Below are 18,253 nucleotides of genomic sequence, written 5' to 3' on the forward strand. Positions count from 1 at the left end.
CCAGAAGAAGCCCCTGACTCCTGGCTTCGAATTGGCTCAGCTCCGGCTGTTGCGGCCACTTAGGGAGTGAATCAGTAGACAGAAGATCTTCCTCTCTGTTTATTTTTATATATCTGACTTTCCAAAATAAATCTTTTTTTTTTTTAAAGAGCTGAAATATTTGTCCCCCCCACCTTCCTCCGTACCTAAATCCACCCTACCCTAATCAGAGACCCACATGGGTGTGCATCCATCTCAACTACATAAACGGTAGCAGAAATAGGTTTTTTAAAAGATGCACATGGAGGGGTGACAATTAATTTTTTTGGAAGAGTTATCTATTTGTTTGAAAGTCAGTTACAGAGAGAGCGTGTGCTCCCACCTGCTGGTTCACGCCCCAGATGGCTCTGAGGGCCAGGACTGAGCCAAGCTGAAGCCAGGTACCTGGAGCTTTTTCCAGGTTTCTGTGGGTGACAGGACTCAAACACCTGGGCCATCGTCTGCTACCCTTCTGAGTCCAATAGCAGGGAATGGATTGAAAATGGAGCAGCTGGGACAACTGACACCACTATGATAACTGCAACTTTACCTGCTATACCACAATACTGGCTTCAAGGAATTAAATTTTGAAAAGAAAAATATGGGGGTTGGTGCCGTGCTATAGTAAGTTAAATCTCCACTTGTGTTGCTGGCATCCCATATGGGCTTCAATTCAAGTCCCAGCTGCTGCCTGTTAATGACCTGGGAAAGCAGTGGAAAATGGCCCAAATACTTGGGCCCCTGAACCAATGTGGGAGTCCTGAAAGAAACACCTGACTCCTGGCTTGGGACTGGCCCACTTCAGTCATTGTGGCCAATTGAAGAGTGATCAACAGATAGATCTCTTTCTTTCTTTTTTTCTCTGTAATTGCATTTCAAAATTTTTAAAAGATTTTTTTGTTTTGTTTTTAATTTTTATTGTAAAGTGATATACAGAGAGGAGAGACAGAAAGACTTTCCATCTGCTTATTCACTCCCCAAGTGAACGTAACGGCTGGTGCTGCATTGATCCAAAGCCAGGAGCCAGGAACTTCCTCCAGGTCTCCCACATGGGTGCAAGGTTCCAAAGCTTTGGGCTGTCCTCAACTGCTTTCCCAGGCTATAAGCAGGGAGCTTGGATAGGAAGTGGGGTTGCTGGGGTTAGAACCATCGCCCATATGGGATCTCGGTGTGTTCAAGGTGAGGACTTGAGGCACTAGGCCACCATGCCGGGCCCATGCATATCAAATTTTTAAAAATAACAGTAAAGGGCCCAGTGGCATGGCCTAGCAGCTGAAGTCCTCGCCTTGAACGCACCAGGATCCCATATGGGTGCTGGTTCTAATCCCGGCAGCTCCACTTCCCATCCAGCTCCCTGCTTGTGGCCTGGGAAAGCAGTCGAGGACAGCCCAAAGCTTTGGGACCCTGCACCCGTGTGGGAGACCTGCAAGAAGTTCCTGGCTCCTGGCTTCGGATCGGCATAGTATCGGCCGTTGCAGCTCACTTGGGGAGTGAATCATCGGATGGAGGATCTTCCTCTCTGTCTCTCCTCCTCTCTGTATATCTGACTTTGCAATAAATAAAATAAATCTTAAAAAAAAAATAACAGTAAAAGGAGAAGAGATGCTGTCAGGGTCTCGGTGTAGGGCTGAGACTGGGCTTGCAGCCCCCCGGGAGTCATGCATGCCGTCATTTGCTGGGCACTATGTGAAATTGCCTTCTGGGAGACGCTGAGTTGGAACTGGGAGTGGGTGACTGCCTTGCAGCTTGGGATTTATCCCTCCTTACACAACTATGTGTGGGGTTAAGTTTCCTGGGAAGGACTCTGTGTCCATTCCTACACTCATCCTGGGCTACCTACTGTTGAATGAATCAAGGAATGAACAAGTGAATGGAGGATGGAGCTCTGATTTTTTTCCTCACGTGTCTCTTTGGTTATTTCTAGGATTGGAACATCGGCTAACAGCTGACCTCAGCCAGCCCACTGCTACCCAGCCGCCCCTGCTGCATCTCGGCTCCCAGGAGGAAGCAGGTCTTGTTGGTGCACCATGATTTCACCATTCTTAGTACTGGCCATTGGTACCTGTCTTGCCAGCACCTTTGTGCCAGGTAGGATTGGGGGAGCATAGGTGAAGGAAGGGAAGACCTGGTCTAGATGGGGGTAGGAATGAGGGCCATATCTATGGTCAAGGTCGAAGAATCATCCAAGGTGTTTAAGAGGCGGAGGTAAAGTGTTCTTAGCGGGAAATCTTGGCTCTGCTTCTGCATACATTATTTGACAGCAGAGTGACATAAAGAGAGCAAGAGACAGAGATTTTCCATCCACTGGTTCACTTCCCAAATGACTGTGTGGCTGAGGATGGTCCAGGCCATAGCCAGGAACCCAGAATCCATCTCTGTCTCCTATTTTGGTGGCAAGAGCCAGGTACCTGGGCTGTCTTCTGCTGCTTTCCCATGTGCCAGCAGGAAGCTGGATGAGAAGGGAAGCACTTGGGACTCAACCAGTGATTCCAATCAGTGTCAGCATTGGAGATGGCAGCCTACTGCTCCATAATACCCTCCAGATTGGTCATTCTTTTTCCCATTTCTTTTTAATGTTCTTGAATTAAGACTTTTTATTTTCTCTTTTGCCTTTAATAATCTGAAATATCCCTAATTTTTTAGATGCTTCCAGATCTCAGTGCACTAACTTCTGCTTGTTCTTCATTATGTTAAGTTCCCTTGTTGTTTAGCTCATCACCACTTTGTGTCTTGATTTGGTTAGCCATTCATATGGAACTATTTGCACGATGTTATGTTTGATTCCTTCGGGGTGCTAGGGATTCAACTGATTCTGGACAATGTGTATGTGGCTCTGGTGCTGCAGGCAGACCACTTGTTAGACCAGGCTCAGGCTTGGAGTTGAGTTTGTGTTGCTCATGACTTTCTATCCTTCCACTGCTCCTAGACGAACGAGTACATTCAAACAGCATCTGCTGGCTCCTGCCTCTGCACTGACGTTCGGTCCCTCGGTCACAGGCTCTGTGTGCCCCTCTGGCCTGGATTCCCTCCTCCATCCTGCCTCCTGGGGATTTCCTTTCAGCCATGTGCTGGTTTGGGTTGCGAACTTTTTTCTAGCATTTCCGTATCTGTGGTTGCAGAAGGGGATTTGTCCTCACTTCGTCCTTGATGGAACTGGAAATCCCCTTGGCCTTCCCTAAGTGTCAGTTTTCCCATCTGTCCAGTGGAGATGATTCCTGCTCCTCGGACTCCCGGGGGAATTACAGCAGCCCCAGGAATGGCTCAGGACGAGGACATCCTAACAGTAAGGAGGTGCAGATGCTGTTGGCTCCATGACCGGGGATACACCCTGAGTTGTGGGATCCCCAGGACCATGCTCCCACTGACAGCCAGTGTGTGATTTTGGGGACACGAGGTCACATTGGCATGAGGGTCATTGCCCTTTTTTTAAAAAATCTATTTTTGTTTATTTAAAGGCAGAATAACAGAAATCTTCCATCCACTGGTTCAATCCCCAGATACCTGCAATAGCCATGGCTCCCATGTGGTGGCAGGAACCCAAGTACTTGAGCCATCACGAGGTGCATTAGCAGGGAGCTGCTTTGGAAGTGGAGCAGGCAGGACTTGAGCTGGCAGTCTGATCTGGGTCACCAATATCCTAAGAGGCAGCTTAACCTGCTGTACCACAATGTGGGCACTCCTACTTCCTGACTATAATAAGGGGCCCAGACTTGTTTTTAGCTGTGTAGCATGATGAATTTTTTTTTTAGTGTGATGAATTTTTACATGTATTTATACTTACGTGGCCACTACCTAGATCTGGTCCTGGACTCCTGTGCCACAGGGAATGACCAGGTTTGCGCCTACTGTGCTGGACACAGACCACCAATTGTGAACAGCATGCATGTGGTAGCCCATGGCATATTCTGACCATGCTGTCCCCTGCACCCTGTTTGTTAACATCTGTGCCATTGCACCATCTCCGGAAACAATAGTCTGCTGACATTCAGTAGTCCAGAGCCTCATTACTTTAAACTGGTTCCCTGAGAGGATGTCAGTTTGTCCCCTACTGAGCCTCTTCAGGAACTGTGGGAGGTGGTTCTGGTTACAGAAGCAAGGGCTCCAACCTTGCCTGCTTCCCAGGCCAGCAGGGTCAGAGGGGAGCAGGGCATCTGGGGACATGGCCGGGGCTATGAGAACAGCAGCTGCAGGGCAGGCTGACAGTCAGTCCAACCCCAGGATCTGCCAGGCCATAGGTGACAGCAGTGGGTGGTCAGGTCGGGCAGAAGCCCATCCCTGACCTGGGAGGCACTACGAGGCTGTGGAGACCATGTGACCAAGGGTGTTATGATGTGATGCGTAGGTTGAGGTGGGCAAGAACAGGCAGAACCTCTGATCCAAACCATTGGCCTGGACACTGGCCTGGCCTTTGTGTGCTGCGGTCCCTTGAATTTTCTAGGGCAGACACAGGGACAGGAAGAACTTGCCTGAGGGCAGCTGTCTGGATAGAAAGGGTAGAGGTGTCCAGACTCCCAGCTGGGGTCTCTGCCTACAAGGTCTGGCACCTGCAGAGATGGAGTTGGAGTTCAGGCTGTCGTGAGGGTGGTGGTGAGATGCGGAAGTAGGCGGGGAGTGAGTTGGAGGTAGGTGTGCTGGGATCTTTGGGAGCTTTACCTGCTCACCTGTCAATCACACCCACCTTCCCAGGAAGGAGGAGACGCTGTGCTGGCCACAGGAAGTTAAACGCCACATGGAGGCACCATAAAAATCCCAGAAAGCTTCACTTGATTATTCAATGAAGGCACCACACCTACCTCATGAAACAGATGGGTAACAAGGAGATGCCCTCTCTTGCCCTTGCCTGGGGACCCATCCTGGGCTTCCTCACCTCACAGGGATGCCCTGGCCCACTCATGATTGGTATTTCTGTGTGGGTGGCCCACCCTCACCATGAACATTGGTTCCCTCTGTGTTAAATCAGTCTATCTGTCAAGTGTGCACTACCTGGATGCCTCAGCTTTGCATTCTTATATTTTAGAAATGAAGATTAGGAGTCCAAGGCCCATGATGTGACCAAAGGGGACAGGGTAGCCCAAGGGGAAGCTTCTTCTGTTTTTATTTTATTGGAAAGGCAGATATACAGAGAGGAGAGAGAGAGAGGAAGATCTTCCATCTGATGGTTCACTTCCCAAGCAGTCACAACGGCTGGAGTTGCACCGATCTGAAGCCAGGAGCCAGGAGCTCTTCCGGGTCTCCCACATGGGTGCAGGGTCCCAAAGCCTTTGGTGGTCTTACACTGCTTTCCCAGGGCACAAGCAGGGAGCTGGATGGGAAGTGGGGCTGCTGGGATTAGAACCGGCACCCACATGGGATCCCGATGCGTTCAAGGACTTTAACTGCTACACTCTCGTGCCGGGCCCAAGGGGAGGCTTCTTGAGGCAGGGCCCTGGGTGTGCCTGAGCCCAAGGCTACCTCATTTCCTAGTGTGATTTCCTAGCTTGCTTGGAGCATGCACGGGGCTGGCGCCACATGAGACATGTCACAGCAGAGACTAGGAGACTAGGAGCTGTTCCCTGCGCTGCCACAGAAGCAAGCATGGGCCTAAGGGGAGCCAGAGGGGAGGCTTCTGCCTCCCCCCCAACTCACACACAGCCATGCAACATGGCCTTGGACAAGACCCTTCAAGTTCTCACAGGGGGCAGTACTATGGGAAGAGGGGATCCCACCTCCAACTTCTGGCTTCCTCTGGACAGGTTCCATGGGGTCTGAGTACAAGAAGACAAGCACTTAGTTCCCTGACTCCCACCTAGGACACCCGACCTCTGCTCTGGACAAGGTGTCCCAGGAGATGGGAGCTGCCTCCCAGCCTTTCCTGCGGGCCAGAGACACCATTTGCCTAGTCCAGTCCTTGGGACGATCTTTGGGGGATTCTGCCAATAATCCCTTTTGCCAGGAAAGGTCCCTGGGTCTTAGGGAAGTGACAGCTACTTGACAGGGAGTTGGCTGCAGCTTGGGGTTTCCCTTTAAATGTTTTTTAAGTTGTTGATTTATTTGAAAGAGAGAGGGTCTTCTATCAACTGGTTCCTCCCCCAGGTCTCCCACATGGGTGGCAAGAACACAGTTGCTTGATTCATCACTGCCTTTCCAGGGTCTGCATTAGCTGGAGGCTGGCATCCAAAGCCAGAGGCAGGACTCAAATCCGGGCACTTGGATGGGAGACCTGTTCGCTGAACACATGCACATGAGTCAGAGGGAGAACAGGATGAGGACTTTGTAGTTCTCACTTCATCTCAGACTGGGTGATGACGCATAGCAGGTGATGGATCAGAGACACAGGTGTTCCTCTTGGCTACCTCCTGCAGCCAGCTGTGAGACTGCAGAGTTCTTTAATACCCAGTACACTCAACTGAAGGCAGTCCTGCTTTCTGGCACTGCCGTTAGTGCTGTCACCACATCAGGTTCCTGCCAAGCCTGCTCTGTCAAGTGAGCCCAGCAGAGTGGGAAGCTGATGGCTGGAGACATCTGGAGCCGCCTGCAGCTGGAAGGCTTCATGCTGGGGAGGAGGTTAAACAGTGCCCTCCCTACTGCTCTGCACCTGTTCAGTTGCTGTTGTGGCAAAACGCCCCTGGAGGTGTGCAGGAAAAGCATGGGCTTTGGGGGGGAGCCCGGCTTTGCCTGTGCCTGCCAGTGCTGTGTGTCCTTGGGTGAGGCCCTAGGTGTCACTGAGCCTCATGAACCTTGGAGAGAAGACTCCAGGCCCACAGGATCGTCTGAGGGCTTGGGCAGGCACGTGTTTGCAAATTGCTAGGTGTGTTGTCTGAGGTGCGCCACTGCGGTTATCTCCCAGCTCAGACCTCCCAGGCCTCAGCAGGGAGGGGCGGGGGATCTGCAAGTCTGGGGGTGAAATCATTTTGCCCCCCTCTCTACACAGAGAAAGAGAAGGACCCCAAGTACTGGAGGGACCAAGCCCAGCAGACCCTGAAAAACGCCCTGGGGCTTCAGAAGCTCAACACCAAGGTGGCGAAGAACATCATCATGTTCCTGGGGGATGGTGAGGCCTGGGGAGGGAAGGGAGGCAGGCTCGGGGAGGGGCTGTGCTGAAGAGGCTGAGCTGAGGGGGTGTAAGAAGTGGGGAGGTCGTGAGGCTGCAGACCCGTGAGGTCTGGGTCCAGGGAAGGAAGGGAGTAAGGGGTGCCCACTGCCCCAGCCTAGCTCGGCACCAAATTGGGGAGCTCTGGGCACTCAAGAAACTGAAATCCTCCCTCCTCTGCCCCCGACAGGGATGGGGGTGTCCACCGTGACAGCGGCCCGCATCCTCAAGGGTCAACTCCATCACCACACCGGGGAGGAGACCAGGCTGGAGATGGACAAGTTCCCCTTCGTTGCCCTCTCCAAGGTGAGCCCCTCAAGCCCACCCAGCCTGAGCCTCCTATCTCTCAAACTGGCCCACGGGGTTGGGTCGGGGAGGGAAGGGCAGGAGGTGGCAGAAGCAGACTGCCTGGGTCCCCAGTCAACTGTGAAAGGAGCAGCAGAGATCAGAGATCTTTACAGTGACATGGAATGCAGAGAAGAGGTGTGCAAGCTGTCGCGGTCACTTCCCCAAACCGCCGGTGTCTGCCCATCTAACCAAGGGTCAAACAAGAACACAGCACTGGCCAGACCCCCCCCCCCGGCCCAGTGCTCAGCACCTCCCCATGCTGACCCTTGACCCACCCCCTGCAGATTGGCTGCACCTGCAGGGTGGTCTGGCCATGCAATTCAGGTTCTCTCCTGACATGGTGTGTGTTCTCTAGGTTACTGATTCCATCTGCTGGGTGTGGTTGTTGTTGGGGCTCCACAACATCCTGCAGGGTTTCCTGTGCCTTGGAGGAGCTCTCCAGCTGGTGGGGAAGGAGACAGGTTGATGGAGTCAACCTGTTGATGGAGGCTCAGGCCGGGGCTGGGACACAGAGCACTCAAGCCCCGTGCCTTTCTCCAGGACTTACCTGCCGGTCCTCTTGGTGCTGGCTGCTGCAACCGCAGCACCCAAGAGCGGCCTCGTTGACCTGCCCTGACCTCCACCAAACACTTCTCCACGTGTTGGAGGGGCAGACCCCACCCTTCCTGCCGCTGAGCCACAGCCTGGGGAGTTGGGCGAGGAAGCAGCAGCCAGGCAGCAGGGCTCAGCTAGGCCCGTGGGGACCGCTCCGTGTGCCTCCTGCACCCATCCCTTTGCTGGGGGTGGGGGATGTTTGCTTCCTGACTCTAGCTTCCCCCCTGCAGACATACAACACCAATGCACAAGTCCCCGACAGCGCGGGCACTGCCACCGCTTACCTGTGTGGGGTGAAGGCCAATGAGGGCACTGTGGGGGTGAGTGCGGCCACCCAGCGTTCCCAGTGTAACACCACACAGGGCAATGAGGTCACCTCTATCCTGCGATGGGCCAAGGACGCTGGTAAGCTGGGGCGTGACGGGTGTGGGTGGGCTGGTCTAACCTCAGTTTTTGCACCCGCGTAGCAAGGAGAGGCCAGTAAAGGAAGCCTTGCGACCTCCCAGCTCCAGTGCTCTGAGCATCTGAGCAGCAGTCCTGGAATCCCCTCCCGGGTGGAGGCCCCTGGGCTGACCTTAGGTCAGTGCCCTAAGTTTCCCATCAACCATAGAGTGGCCATGTGAATGAAGCCCCTCCTAGGTTTGGTGTGAGGAGTGTAGAGGGCCCCACCAGGGCTGGCTCTTCAGGGTCAGTGCATGCCTGCTTCCTCCCCTCCCTTCTGGAAACTGGGAGGTGCCAGCACAGGGTGCAAGAGACTCTCCCACCCTCTACCCCATGAGTCTTTAGGGTGTCCTCCCCAGGAGTTATCCCAGGTGACAGGGAAGACTCTGGCCCAGTGCTCACAGCTCCAGGCTGAAAAGCCACATCCTGCAGGGTGGAGGGAGGGGCTCCTAGCCCCAAGACTATTTGGCAGCTGCCAGCCACCTTGTGTGCTGGTGGAAAGACTGAGACCCAGTGGTCAGTGGCACATACTGGTAGTTAGCTGGGGTAGGGGAGAAAGCATCTGGGGCACCCATCGCACAGTGAGCCAACCCCTGCCTCCTACACCCCAGGGAAGTCTGTGGGCATCGTGACCACCACGCGAGTGAACCATGCCACCCCCAGTGCTGCTTATGCCCACTCGGCTGATCGGGACTGGTACTCGGACAACGAGATGCCCCCAGAGGCCCTGAGCCAGGGCTGTAAGGACATCGCCTACCAGCTCATGCACAACATCAGGGACATTGACGTGAGTGTGTCGTGTGGCCAGGGCGGGCACGGGCTTGTGAGGTGGGGCCCGTAGCGGGCAGGAGACCTCAGGCCTAGGCTGGTCTGGGAGCGGCGGCCTTGGCCTGGCTCCCCACACACCTGGGAGGGCTCCCAGTCCATTAGGGGATTTGTGGTTGGGGCAGGCAGGCCCTAGAGGATTGCTCTGCGGTGTGGCTGTAGAGTGACCCCTCACGTGCCCACCGCAGCCCCGGAACCAGGCGCCTGGGGATTATTTCATAAATTGGTCCCTGGCACCATGCCCCCAATACACACACACACACACACACACACACACACACACACACACACACACACACACGATGCAGCATGGGGGCTGTCTGAGGGAGAGCCTGCCCTGCAAGCACAGGCGTGTGACTGTACACTCAACAGCACGTCTTAGGAGAGCTGGCAGACATGGTGGCTAGTGCAGGCTGGCTCCAGTTCAGGACAAGTGGACCTGCTGAGCCCTCAGAGAGCAGACATCTGGCCTGCGGCCTGTCTCCCCTGACACCCCAGGCCTTGGTTTCCCCAGTGGCCTCAACCTGGGCTGTGATTACCAATAGTGCTTGGAGAACTTGCCAGCCTGAGATGGGGTCAGGCGCATGAGGAGGAGCTGCACAGAGGGGAGACACTTTGGGTTATGGTGGGGGGGGTGGTGCTCCACAGGGGCATGGGGTGTGTGAGCCCTGTCCTCTCCTCTAACTTGTCTCCCTACCTCCATCTGCCCTCTCACCCCACTGCCCCACAAGCTGCCAATCCCCCCTCCCCGACTATACATGACGCAGAAATACTGGTGTCTTCCCTGAAAATAAATATCTTTTGCTTATAAAAGGAGGAAAGAAAGAAGACACAAACCCAAATCCTGAGGCCCGACAGCAAGTCTATTATTTGGGAGTTTAATGAGCCCGGGTGTGGGCCCTCCTGGGGACGGAAACCAGGAGACTCCAGGCGAGAAGATTGGGGCCTTTGGTTTTCACTGGAAAATGCCACGGGGTCAGCTTCTGTGGGAACACTAAGGGGACACGGGTCCCGCGACCTGGGGTCCTTCATTCCTCATGGCCTGCCCCGCCTCCAGAGCGCCAGGCTGCAGCTGGCAGTTGGGCTTGGCAGCAGGAACCCTCCCCCTGGAAGCCTATGCAGCAGTGCTGGACTCTGGACGCTGGACTCTACAGTGACTCCTGTGATGGGACTGCGTGTGTGTGGCAGGGGCAGGCTCCCCTTTCACAAGTTAGGAAAATGAGGGCCACAGGGTTAAATGACACACCCTTGGTCAATGAGCACCAGAATCAGGTGCCCCTACGCCACCGGCCTGGCCAGCTGGCTGGGGTCTGAGAGCGGAAGGCAGAGAAGGGGTCTGTGAGCTGCCAGACCTAGGAATGTGAGACCTGGGCCAGCCTCAGCTTTCCCAAGGTGTTGGCCAGGGGAAGCAGCCTGGGCTGGCGCCCGCGGTGACAAGAGGACACCAGCGTGGTGGACACCACGGGCGGTGGCTGTTATGCTCTTGGCCCCCATTTTAAAAATAGTCAGGACTTCAAACATGGACTCCCAAGGAAAACAAACAGGCCCGCGTCCGTCTGCCGCACACAGCAGCCGTGCTGGGTAAAATTAGCCCAGTGGTGACTACACAGTCACTGGGCCGGCCACGCTGTTTGCCCGGGCTGCGGCCAGCTGCCTCCCAGCTGTGCTGCCCCAGAGACCTCCCGGCCAGAGCCTCGCCCAGGGCATCCTGCCTGTCCGCGTGGGAGCTCAGGTCCCTGGAGTCCCTGTCCTCGTTCCTCCTCCGAGTTCAAGAGGCCCCGGGCTCAGGTCCCAATTCTGCCGCTTATTGGCAGTTGCACCTTTTTATCTGGGAACCCAAGAAGCAAGGATTGCTTTGTAGCCATAGTCCCAAGTGGCATGGGCTTGTGCCTCTTGGTGCTCAGCGCCTGACATGCTCTGGGTGCCTTGTTCCCTTATAGGCAGGATTTAAGTGTCTGCTTCCAGAAAGCCAGTGCAGGCAGAGGACCAATAGCCTGGGGCTGTTTCACCCAGGAGCCCAGTCCAGGGACCCCTGTGACTCACAATGTTACATGCCCCTGCTGAACGGTGGCAGAAAGAGAACAGAACTCAGGACTCAGCAGGCTGCGGCAGTGTCCCAGGAGGGCTCAGGGTGCCAGAGCCCAGTGGCCAGGGCCATTGGGAGAGCTTAGAATGCAGCATCCTGATGATTTTGTTTCCTTTAGGTGATCATGGGTGGCGGCCGCAAGTACATGTATCCCAAAAATAGAACTGACGTGGAGTATGAGATGGACGAGAAGGCCAGGGGCACGAGGCTGGATGGCCTGGAACTCGTTAACATCTGGAAGACCTTCAAACCCAGGCACAAGGTAGCAAGTTCAAAGGCAGAGGCAGCGTGAGCAGCAATGGGGCCCCATGACCTTCTCTAGGCCTCATGTTCCCCTCTGTGGAATGGGGGGGTCCTGGTTCCTCCCAGGGTAGCCTCAGGCAGCCCAAAAGAGATGAGGATGCCTCTTAATAGGGGATCCCTTGGTTCCTTCCTGCCCAAGCTGGAGCTGCCCAGCCTCCCTGCCTCAGGATCTTATCATGGAACCAGAGGTGGAGTTTGGCCCTTTTCTTCCTAGGCGGGGGGGTGATTAGGCTGGAGCTCAGTCTAGACCCCCAAGGTGGGCAGACAGGGGGCCCAGGCCATGGCCCAGTGCAGGCTGGATCAGGTAGGGACTTTGGACCTGCATTAGTCATGCCCTAGAAAACAGCACCCAGAGAGTGGGTTCGGCAGTCCATTCCCTCTTTGCCACTTCATGGGGCTGATGCAAAGAGCCAGTGGGAACACAGGAAAGCAGGTGTGGGGGCTGGACCCCCACATTGCAGCCCCAGGCAGCCTCTGATGCTCCCAAGGTAGGTTTTTGGCAGTGCCTGGATCCCTGGTCCTGCCTGGCTGGGATGGCACTGTGTGACTGCCACATATGGGGAAGCAGCTCCACCTTTATCCTCCTCCTGGATGGGGCCTCACAACACCCTGGTTCCCCATGGCCCCAGACCCCCGGCTCACACCTTGCAGCAGGCACTCAGGGTCCCTGGTGACCTACCCCTGCTCTTTGCCCCAGGGTCCACTTGCCTGGCATTCCTGACCTTGGGCAGATCAAGCCCTGCCACGCTGGGCCTCATAACTGCCCTCAGGTTTGTCATTTCTGGAATAAAGCCGTGTCAGAGGGAGCATCTTAAGCAGTCAAAGGAAATGGTCATGTGCTCCAGATGGCGCCAGCCAGGGTAGTCCTCCGGGGTCCCCAGCCCTACAGCTGCTGACACAGCCCCTTCCTCCTAGCACTCCCACTACGTCTGGAATCGCACCGAACTCCTGGCCCTTGACCCCTATTCCGTGGACTACCTCTTGGGTAAGTGAAGGGGGTGGAGCACCCAGTGGCCAATTAAGAGGCCTTTGCTCTCAGACTCCAAGGGCCTGGAGGGGCAACAAGGGGGGTTCTGGTTCATGGGCTGCAGCCAGTGCAGAGGCATCAGCCTCAGCGGGCGTGAGGAGAAAGCTAAAACCTGGACGCTCAGAGGGGAGAAGCCTGCAGCATGGGGCACCGCTGACTGTGGCATAGCCCGGCCAAGTCTTACCCTGCCACAGCCCCTGCACTGTGGAGTGGGGACCCAGAATGAGCTCTGCTGCATGGCCAAGGTAGGCACCTGCCAGACTGTCTCTGTGGGCCCCGATAGCTGTCGCTCCCCAGGAATGTGGAGTCTGCAGGTCCCTGCTTGGTAGATTGGGGCCCTAAGCACCACTGTGTGAATGGCCAAGGTCCCTTTCCCACCTGTCACTGTGGGAAGCAGAATCTTTGGCACACATGCATTTTCCAAGGGGCACAGCTCTGGGTCCTGGCAGGGTCACTGGAGATGATGGGTTCAGGGCTGGGCACCAGGGGATCCTCCAGAAAAACACACACACATCTCTCTGCCTGCCTGGGTCACCTGGTACCACCTGAGGGTTGTGCAGTGCTTTGCAGGTGCCCACACAGCCTAAGTGCCACTCTTGGGTCAGAGCCCAAGTGTAGGATTTGATCTAGCTCTGCCATCCTACGCTGTGTAACCTCAGACAAGTGACTCCTCCCTCAGGGCCTCAGCTTTTTCCTCCGTCAAATGATGGTGATGACAGAGTCCACAGGGGTTGTCATCAGCAGTTGGTGACACACTGGAGAACGTGTCGACTGCTTTCCAACAAAACATCCTGAAACAGCTTAAACTAGAGGAAACCCTGATAGCGTCTAGGAGTTCCTCGGAGTTGGGACTTGGCTGGGTCTTCTGAGGTTGCAGACACCCCAGGGCTGCCTGGGGCTGCAGGGCATTCTTGGTTGTTGGCTGGAGCCCCACCCCCATACAAGGGCTCCCCTTGCCAGTCTGGGCATCTCTTCCGGGAGGTGGGGTTATTGGTGGCATCTTGGAGGCTATCACCTACATGCATCCGGAGCACCTAGGATTGCATGTGGTTCTGACTGAGAGGCACTCCCCGCATGCTGGCCAGGGAGGGGAGGTGTTCTGGAGAGTCACCTAAAATCACTGAGCCAAGGGAGCATGGGACAGGGTGGGGAACACGCCACAAGGGAGAGGCAGCGGTTGCAGGAGAGAGCGACAAGGTCCCCAGCCTCCTGGTTGACGGCACAGCCCACTGTGCCCACTGAATCCAGGCGACAGTGCCATGTGCTATGCCCTCCCACACTGCAGTCACACTCATGGACTTGATTTCCAGCTGAACATGGCAAGATATCAAACCCTTCTGACCCTTGATCTCCTTGTCTGAAAAATGGATGTAGTTACCCCCCTCATCGTGGTGCTGGTGGGGAAGGTGGAAGGAATTATGGGCACAGCTGTGGCTCCCAAAGCCACCCACATGCACTCCACCCCAGGTTGTATGTAGCAGGCCTGTTTCCCAAGACACTCCATGTTCCTTGGGGCTCTCAGCACGCCACCCCCTCCCCACCCCGGTGCTGTCCCTAGGTCTCTTTGAACCGGGCGACATGCAGTACGAGCTGAACAGAAACAACATCACTGACCCGTCGCTCTCCGAGATGGTGGAGGTAGCCATCAAGATCCTGAAGAAGAACCCCAGGGGCTTCTTCCTTCTGGTGGAAGGTAGGGCCTCCGACCCAGGAAGGAGGTTCTGAAATAGCCCTGGGAGAGAATTTCCCTGGGAGAGGATGGGCTTGGGGTGGAGGTGGGGGATTGGAAGCAAGTCAGAAGTGCTGGCCCAGGAAGGCTTGCAGGTCCCTGCCTGCCCTGCCTGTCCGTTCTGCCGGGCCTTCCCTGGCGCTGTCCAGAGGTCTGGAGTCCAGGGTCAGTGCTTGTCTCGGTGGCGCCCTCTGCTGGCTGTGTGACCTGTACCTGTACACTTCTGTAACCCAGAGCCAAAAACTGTCCCCTCCCCTAGGAGGGCATCACCTTGAGTTCAGAGACATGAAGTACTTGAACCAGGGCTCAACAAAGAATACATCCTCCATGTTTCTCTTCTGGTTATTCTTATGTTACACAATGGCCCAGGCGGTAACAATAGCAAGGGTGAGGAAGTGATAAAGATCCTGGAATCCTACAGAGTTGCAACAGCCAGGCCCCCAAGATGCCTTGCGCTGCCCTGCCGATCCGTCCTTGTGTCCCCACACACACACACACACACACTCTGGCTGCACACACTTACGCATTCAGGCCCCCCCACTGTCCAGGGCCAGCGGCAGCCAGCCGGCTTTGGCTGCTTCCTTGCCAAACCCCGGGGTTCCCACTGAAGCTCCGCGGTCTCGGCTGAGCCCCAAACAGGCCTGTGCTGCCGAGGAACCAGCCAGGAACCCGTGGTGGTTAGCGTGGGCTCCCCTGGGAGCTGTCCTCGTTGTGAACAAGGCCAGGCCGGGCCCACCAAGCCAGCTGCTCCCTCAGCCACAACAAAGGGAGGCCCTGCCTGGCTAGCCTGCCAGGCCAGCAGCCAGGCACAGGCTGGTGGGAAGAAGCAGCCTGGCGCCCGAGCTCGAGACCCCCAGAGCTGGGTGTGTCCACCCCCAGCAGCGTTCCCTCAGGTCACGCTGCCCTGGACCACTCGGCCAAGCTCAAAGCCAGGTCCCTGCCCTCACCAGGGGGAGGTGGCATGGCCTGTGGCTTCCCCAGGCTCTCCAAGAAGCCTGCCAAGCCAGCCCGGGCACCAGGACTCATAGCTGCTTTAGGCTTCCAAGGACTCATGCCAGAGGACAGGGACAACCAGGGGGCTTCCAGTTGAATCCATACCTAGATTCAACTCCACTGCATATGTGTGGCCTTTGCCCTGGCCACACCCTACTCCTCTTTGGCCTCTGTAGCTATAAGGGGTGGCACGTGTGCAACTGGCCCAGAGCAGCTCCCAGCAGTGGGTGCTGTCCTTCTGTGTCACCAAGAGAGAATAATGCAGGGGAAGACCATGGGGCTGGGCGGCACGTCTCCCATTGACCAAGGTCTTGGTGTCCCAAGGCGGCAGGATTGACCACGGGCACCACGAGGGCAAGGCCAAGCAGGCACTTCATGAAGCCGTGGAGATGGACCGGGCCATCGGGAAGGCTGGCACCATGACCTCGCTGGACGACACTCTGACCGTTGTCACCGCTGACCACTCCCACGTCTTCACCTTTGGGGGATACACACCCCGTGGCAACTCTATCTTTGGTAGGCAGGCCTCCTTTGACCTGGCACTAGGCATACCCCAGGTCTTCTGTCTACCTGTGTGGGAGCAAGAGTCGGGTGGGGACTCGGTAATAACTGAGGAAGGAGGAAACGGTTGGTAATGGGAGGGCAGGAGAACCTAGAGCGAGGGGAGGGAGTAAGCTGGGGCAGGTGGCTAAGTGGGCAGCTAGCTTCACGGACAGTGGGTAAGGACAGAGCAGACAGATGGCCTGGGAGGTGGGAAGGAGGGACTCTCAGTGGAATACAGGACTAGCTGGATAGAAACAGCAGGGTTACTGTGACAGAATGACGAGGCTGACACTAGGGCTCCAGTGTGACCCAGGACTGCCCCTCCCTGTGCAGGCCTGGCCCCCATGGTGAGCGACACAGACAAGAAGCCCTTCACAGCCATCCTGTACGGAAACGGACCAGGCTACAAGGTGGTGGGCGGGGAGCGAGAGAACGTCTCTATGGTTGACTACGGTGAGTCGCCCGGAACCAGGACTGGGACAGGATGCCCCCAGGGAGGAGGGGACAGAGCTTGACCTGGTCCAGGGCAGCGGCTGGGAACAGCCAGGACAGAAATCAGAATATTCTATCACAAGGTGATTCTCACGGTCGGGCAGCTCTGTTTTGGGGTGCCTAATGCCAGCCTTCTCACCTTCAGTTCCCCCGCATACAGCTTTGCATGCAGCTTCTTGGGGAGCTACATTATCATCATGACTGTCTCAATAGTGATGTATCATTCCAAAGTCAGGCTTCCCACCCACTTGGTCCAGGTCCATGTTGTATGTACCTTTGTGTTGGATGATTCCACAGTTGTGCCTCTGGCCAGAGGCTGCCCCTGTCAGTAGTTTCCAAGTCAGACAGACCCGTGACATTTTTCCTGTTAGGGATTGAGAGTGTGGGCTGCTGGGTCAGAGTATACTCGTTTTGAATCCTGTGATCCAGAGGGGAGCCTTCCCTGCCCTGACCCTTAGCTTCTTCAGGCCAGCCTAGGGGCACCATGCCAGCCCCTCGCAGGCTCTCAGAAAGCCTGTTCTTCCCATCCCCAGCTCACAACAACTACCAGGCCCAGTCTGCCGTGCCCCTGCGCCACGAGACCCACGGCGGGGAGGACGTGGCTGTGTTTGCCAAGGGTCCCATGGCACACCTGCTGCACGGCGTACACGAGCAGAACTACATCCCCCACGTGATGGCGTACGCGGCCTGCATCGGCGCCAACCTGGACCACTGTGCCTGGGCCAGCTCTGCGGGCAGCCTCGTCCCAGGTGTCCTGCTTGTCCCGCTGACCCTCCTCCTCTTGAGCAGCCTGTTCTGAGGGCCCACAGCCCTGGGCACCCACGAGCCCAAGACAGAAGCAGCCTCCTTCTCCGGTGCTGTCCACTGCCCAGCAGCCCACACCTCAAGGGGCAGGGAGGCCTAGGCCTCTACTGCCTCTGCGACTGCCAGAAAGGGGACCCAGGAACCAAAGTCTGCCGCCTGCCTCACCCCCTTTTCTGGGGTCCTCAAGGGGCCACGCCTGGCCTCCACTCTGCCTGCTCCCCTCTCCTCTGCCCTTTGGGCAGAGAGCACAAACAGCAGAGGCGTCTTATTTTTCTAGCAAACACACTTCTTCTGGCCCAGAAGCCCTGGAGCCTCCATGGAACGTTCTGGATCCGACTTCGCATTCCCCTCTCCATTCCCCTGGAGCCCCCTGGGCCCGGTCATGCCCATGGCCCCGTGCCCAAGCCCTGCCCCCCTGCAGGGGTGCACCCAGGGCTCCGCCAAGGCTACCCAGCGCTCCCAGGAAGCCACCTCCCAGGGCTGGCACCTACCCCGGGACGGCCGGGCTGGAAAGACCCACCCGGCGGGGCACCCGCGCCCAGCCACAAACACAAGGGCCAGCTCCTCTCTGAAGCGACTCTCCTGTTTGGAATGGCAAAGAAAAAAAAAATTTTTTTTCTCTTTGGTGCTGGTTCAAAGGGAACAACAAAACATTTAAATAAAACTTTCCAAATATTTCTGAGGACAGAGCTGTGTCTTTGTGGTCAGTGAGGGAGAGGCTGAACTGGGCCCATGTCTCTGGGAAGAAGTGGACTCCAGGCCTGGGAGATGGGGGTTGGGGGGAGCCGGGGGAGCAGAGACAGCATCCACCACTCCCTACCTGGGTGACGCTGGACAAAGTTGTCCTGTGTGTCCGGCTCTACGTCTTATGGAATGGTAGACAGACCACCCCCACTGCATGGCCCCCGTCAGCCACACCATAGACTCTGACCCCTTGCAGCTGCTCATTCAGCTCAGCTGGCACCGTGTGGGGTCCCAGGA

General features: G+C 56.3%; 1 protein-coding gene across 3 annotated transcripts in view; it reads left to right on the forward strand.

Moving 5' to 3' along the window:
- Positions 1-18,014, forward strand: part of ALPL (alkaline phosphatase, biomineralization associated) — a 53,194-nt gene extending 35,180 nt beyond the window's left edge. The window contains exons 2-12 of one of the 3 annotated variants that reach the window (XM_040988042.1): positions 1,943-2,106; positions 6,929-7,048; positions 7,278-7,393; positions 8,260-8,434; positions 9,082-9,257; positions 11,500-11,643; positions 12,600-12,669; positions 14,270-14,404; positions 15,758-15,949; positions 16,310-16,429; positions 17,002-18,013. In XM_040988042.1, the coding sequence (XP_040843976.1) occupies positions 2,046-2,106; positions 6,929-7,048; positions 7,278-7,393; positions 8,260-8,434; positions 9,082-9,257; positions 11,500-11,643; positions 12,600-12,669; positions 14,270-14,404; positions 15,758-15,949; positions 16,310-16,429; positions 17,002-17,267 (1,575 nt within the window). In that variant the 5' untranslated portion in view covers positions 1,943-2,045 and the 3' untranslated portion in view covers positions 17,268-18,013. Of the gene's footprint in view, positions 1-1,942; positions 2,107-6,928; positions 7,049-7,277; positions 7,394-7,728; positions 8,435-9,081; positions 9,258-11,499; positions 11,644-12,599; positions 12,670-14,269; positions 14,405-15,757; positions 15,950-16,309; positions 16,430-17,001 lie in introns of those variants that run through there. The other 2 variants (XM_040988043.1, XM_040988041.1) reach the window with 2 other exon arrangements.
- Positions 18,015-18,253: the final 239 nt, after the last annotated feature.

The sequence above is a fragment of the Ochotona curzoniae genome, unplaced genomic scaffold, assembly GCF_017591425.1.
Source record: "Ochotona curzoniae isolate NIBS_2020 unplaced genomic scaffold, NIBS_Ocur_1.0 contig_4792, whole genome shotgun sequence".
Taxonomy (NCBI): domain Eukaryota; kingdom Metazoa; phylum Chordata; class Mammalia; order Lagomorpha; family Ochotonidae; genus Ochotona; species Ochotona curzoniae.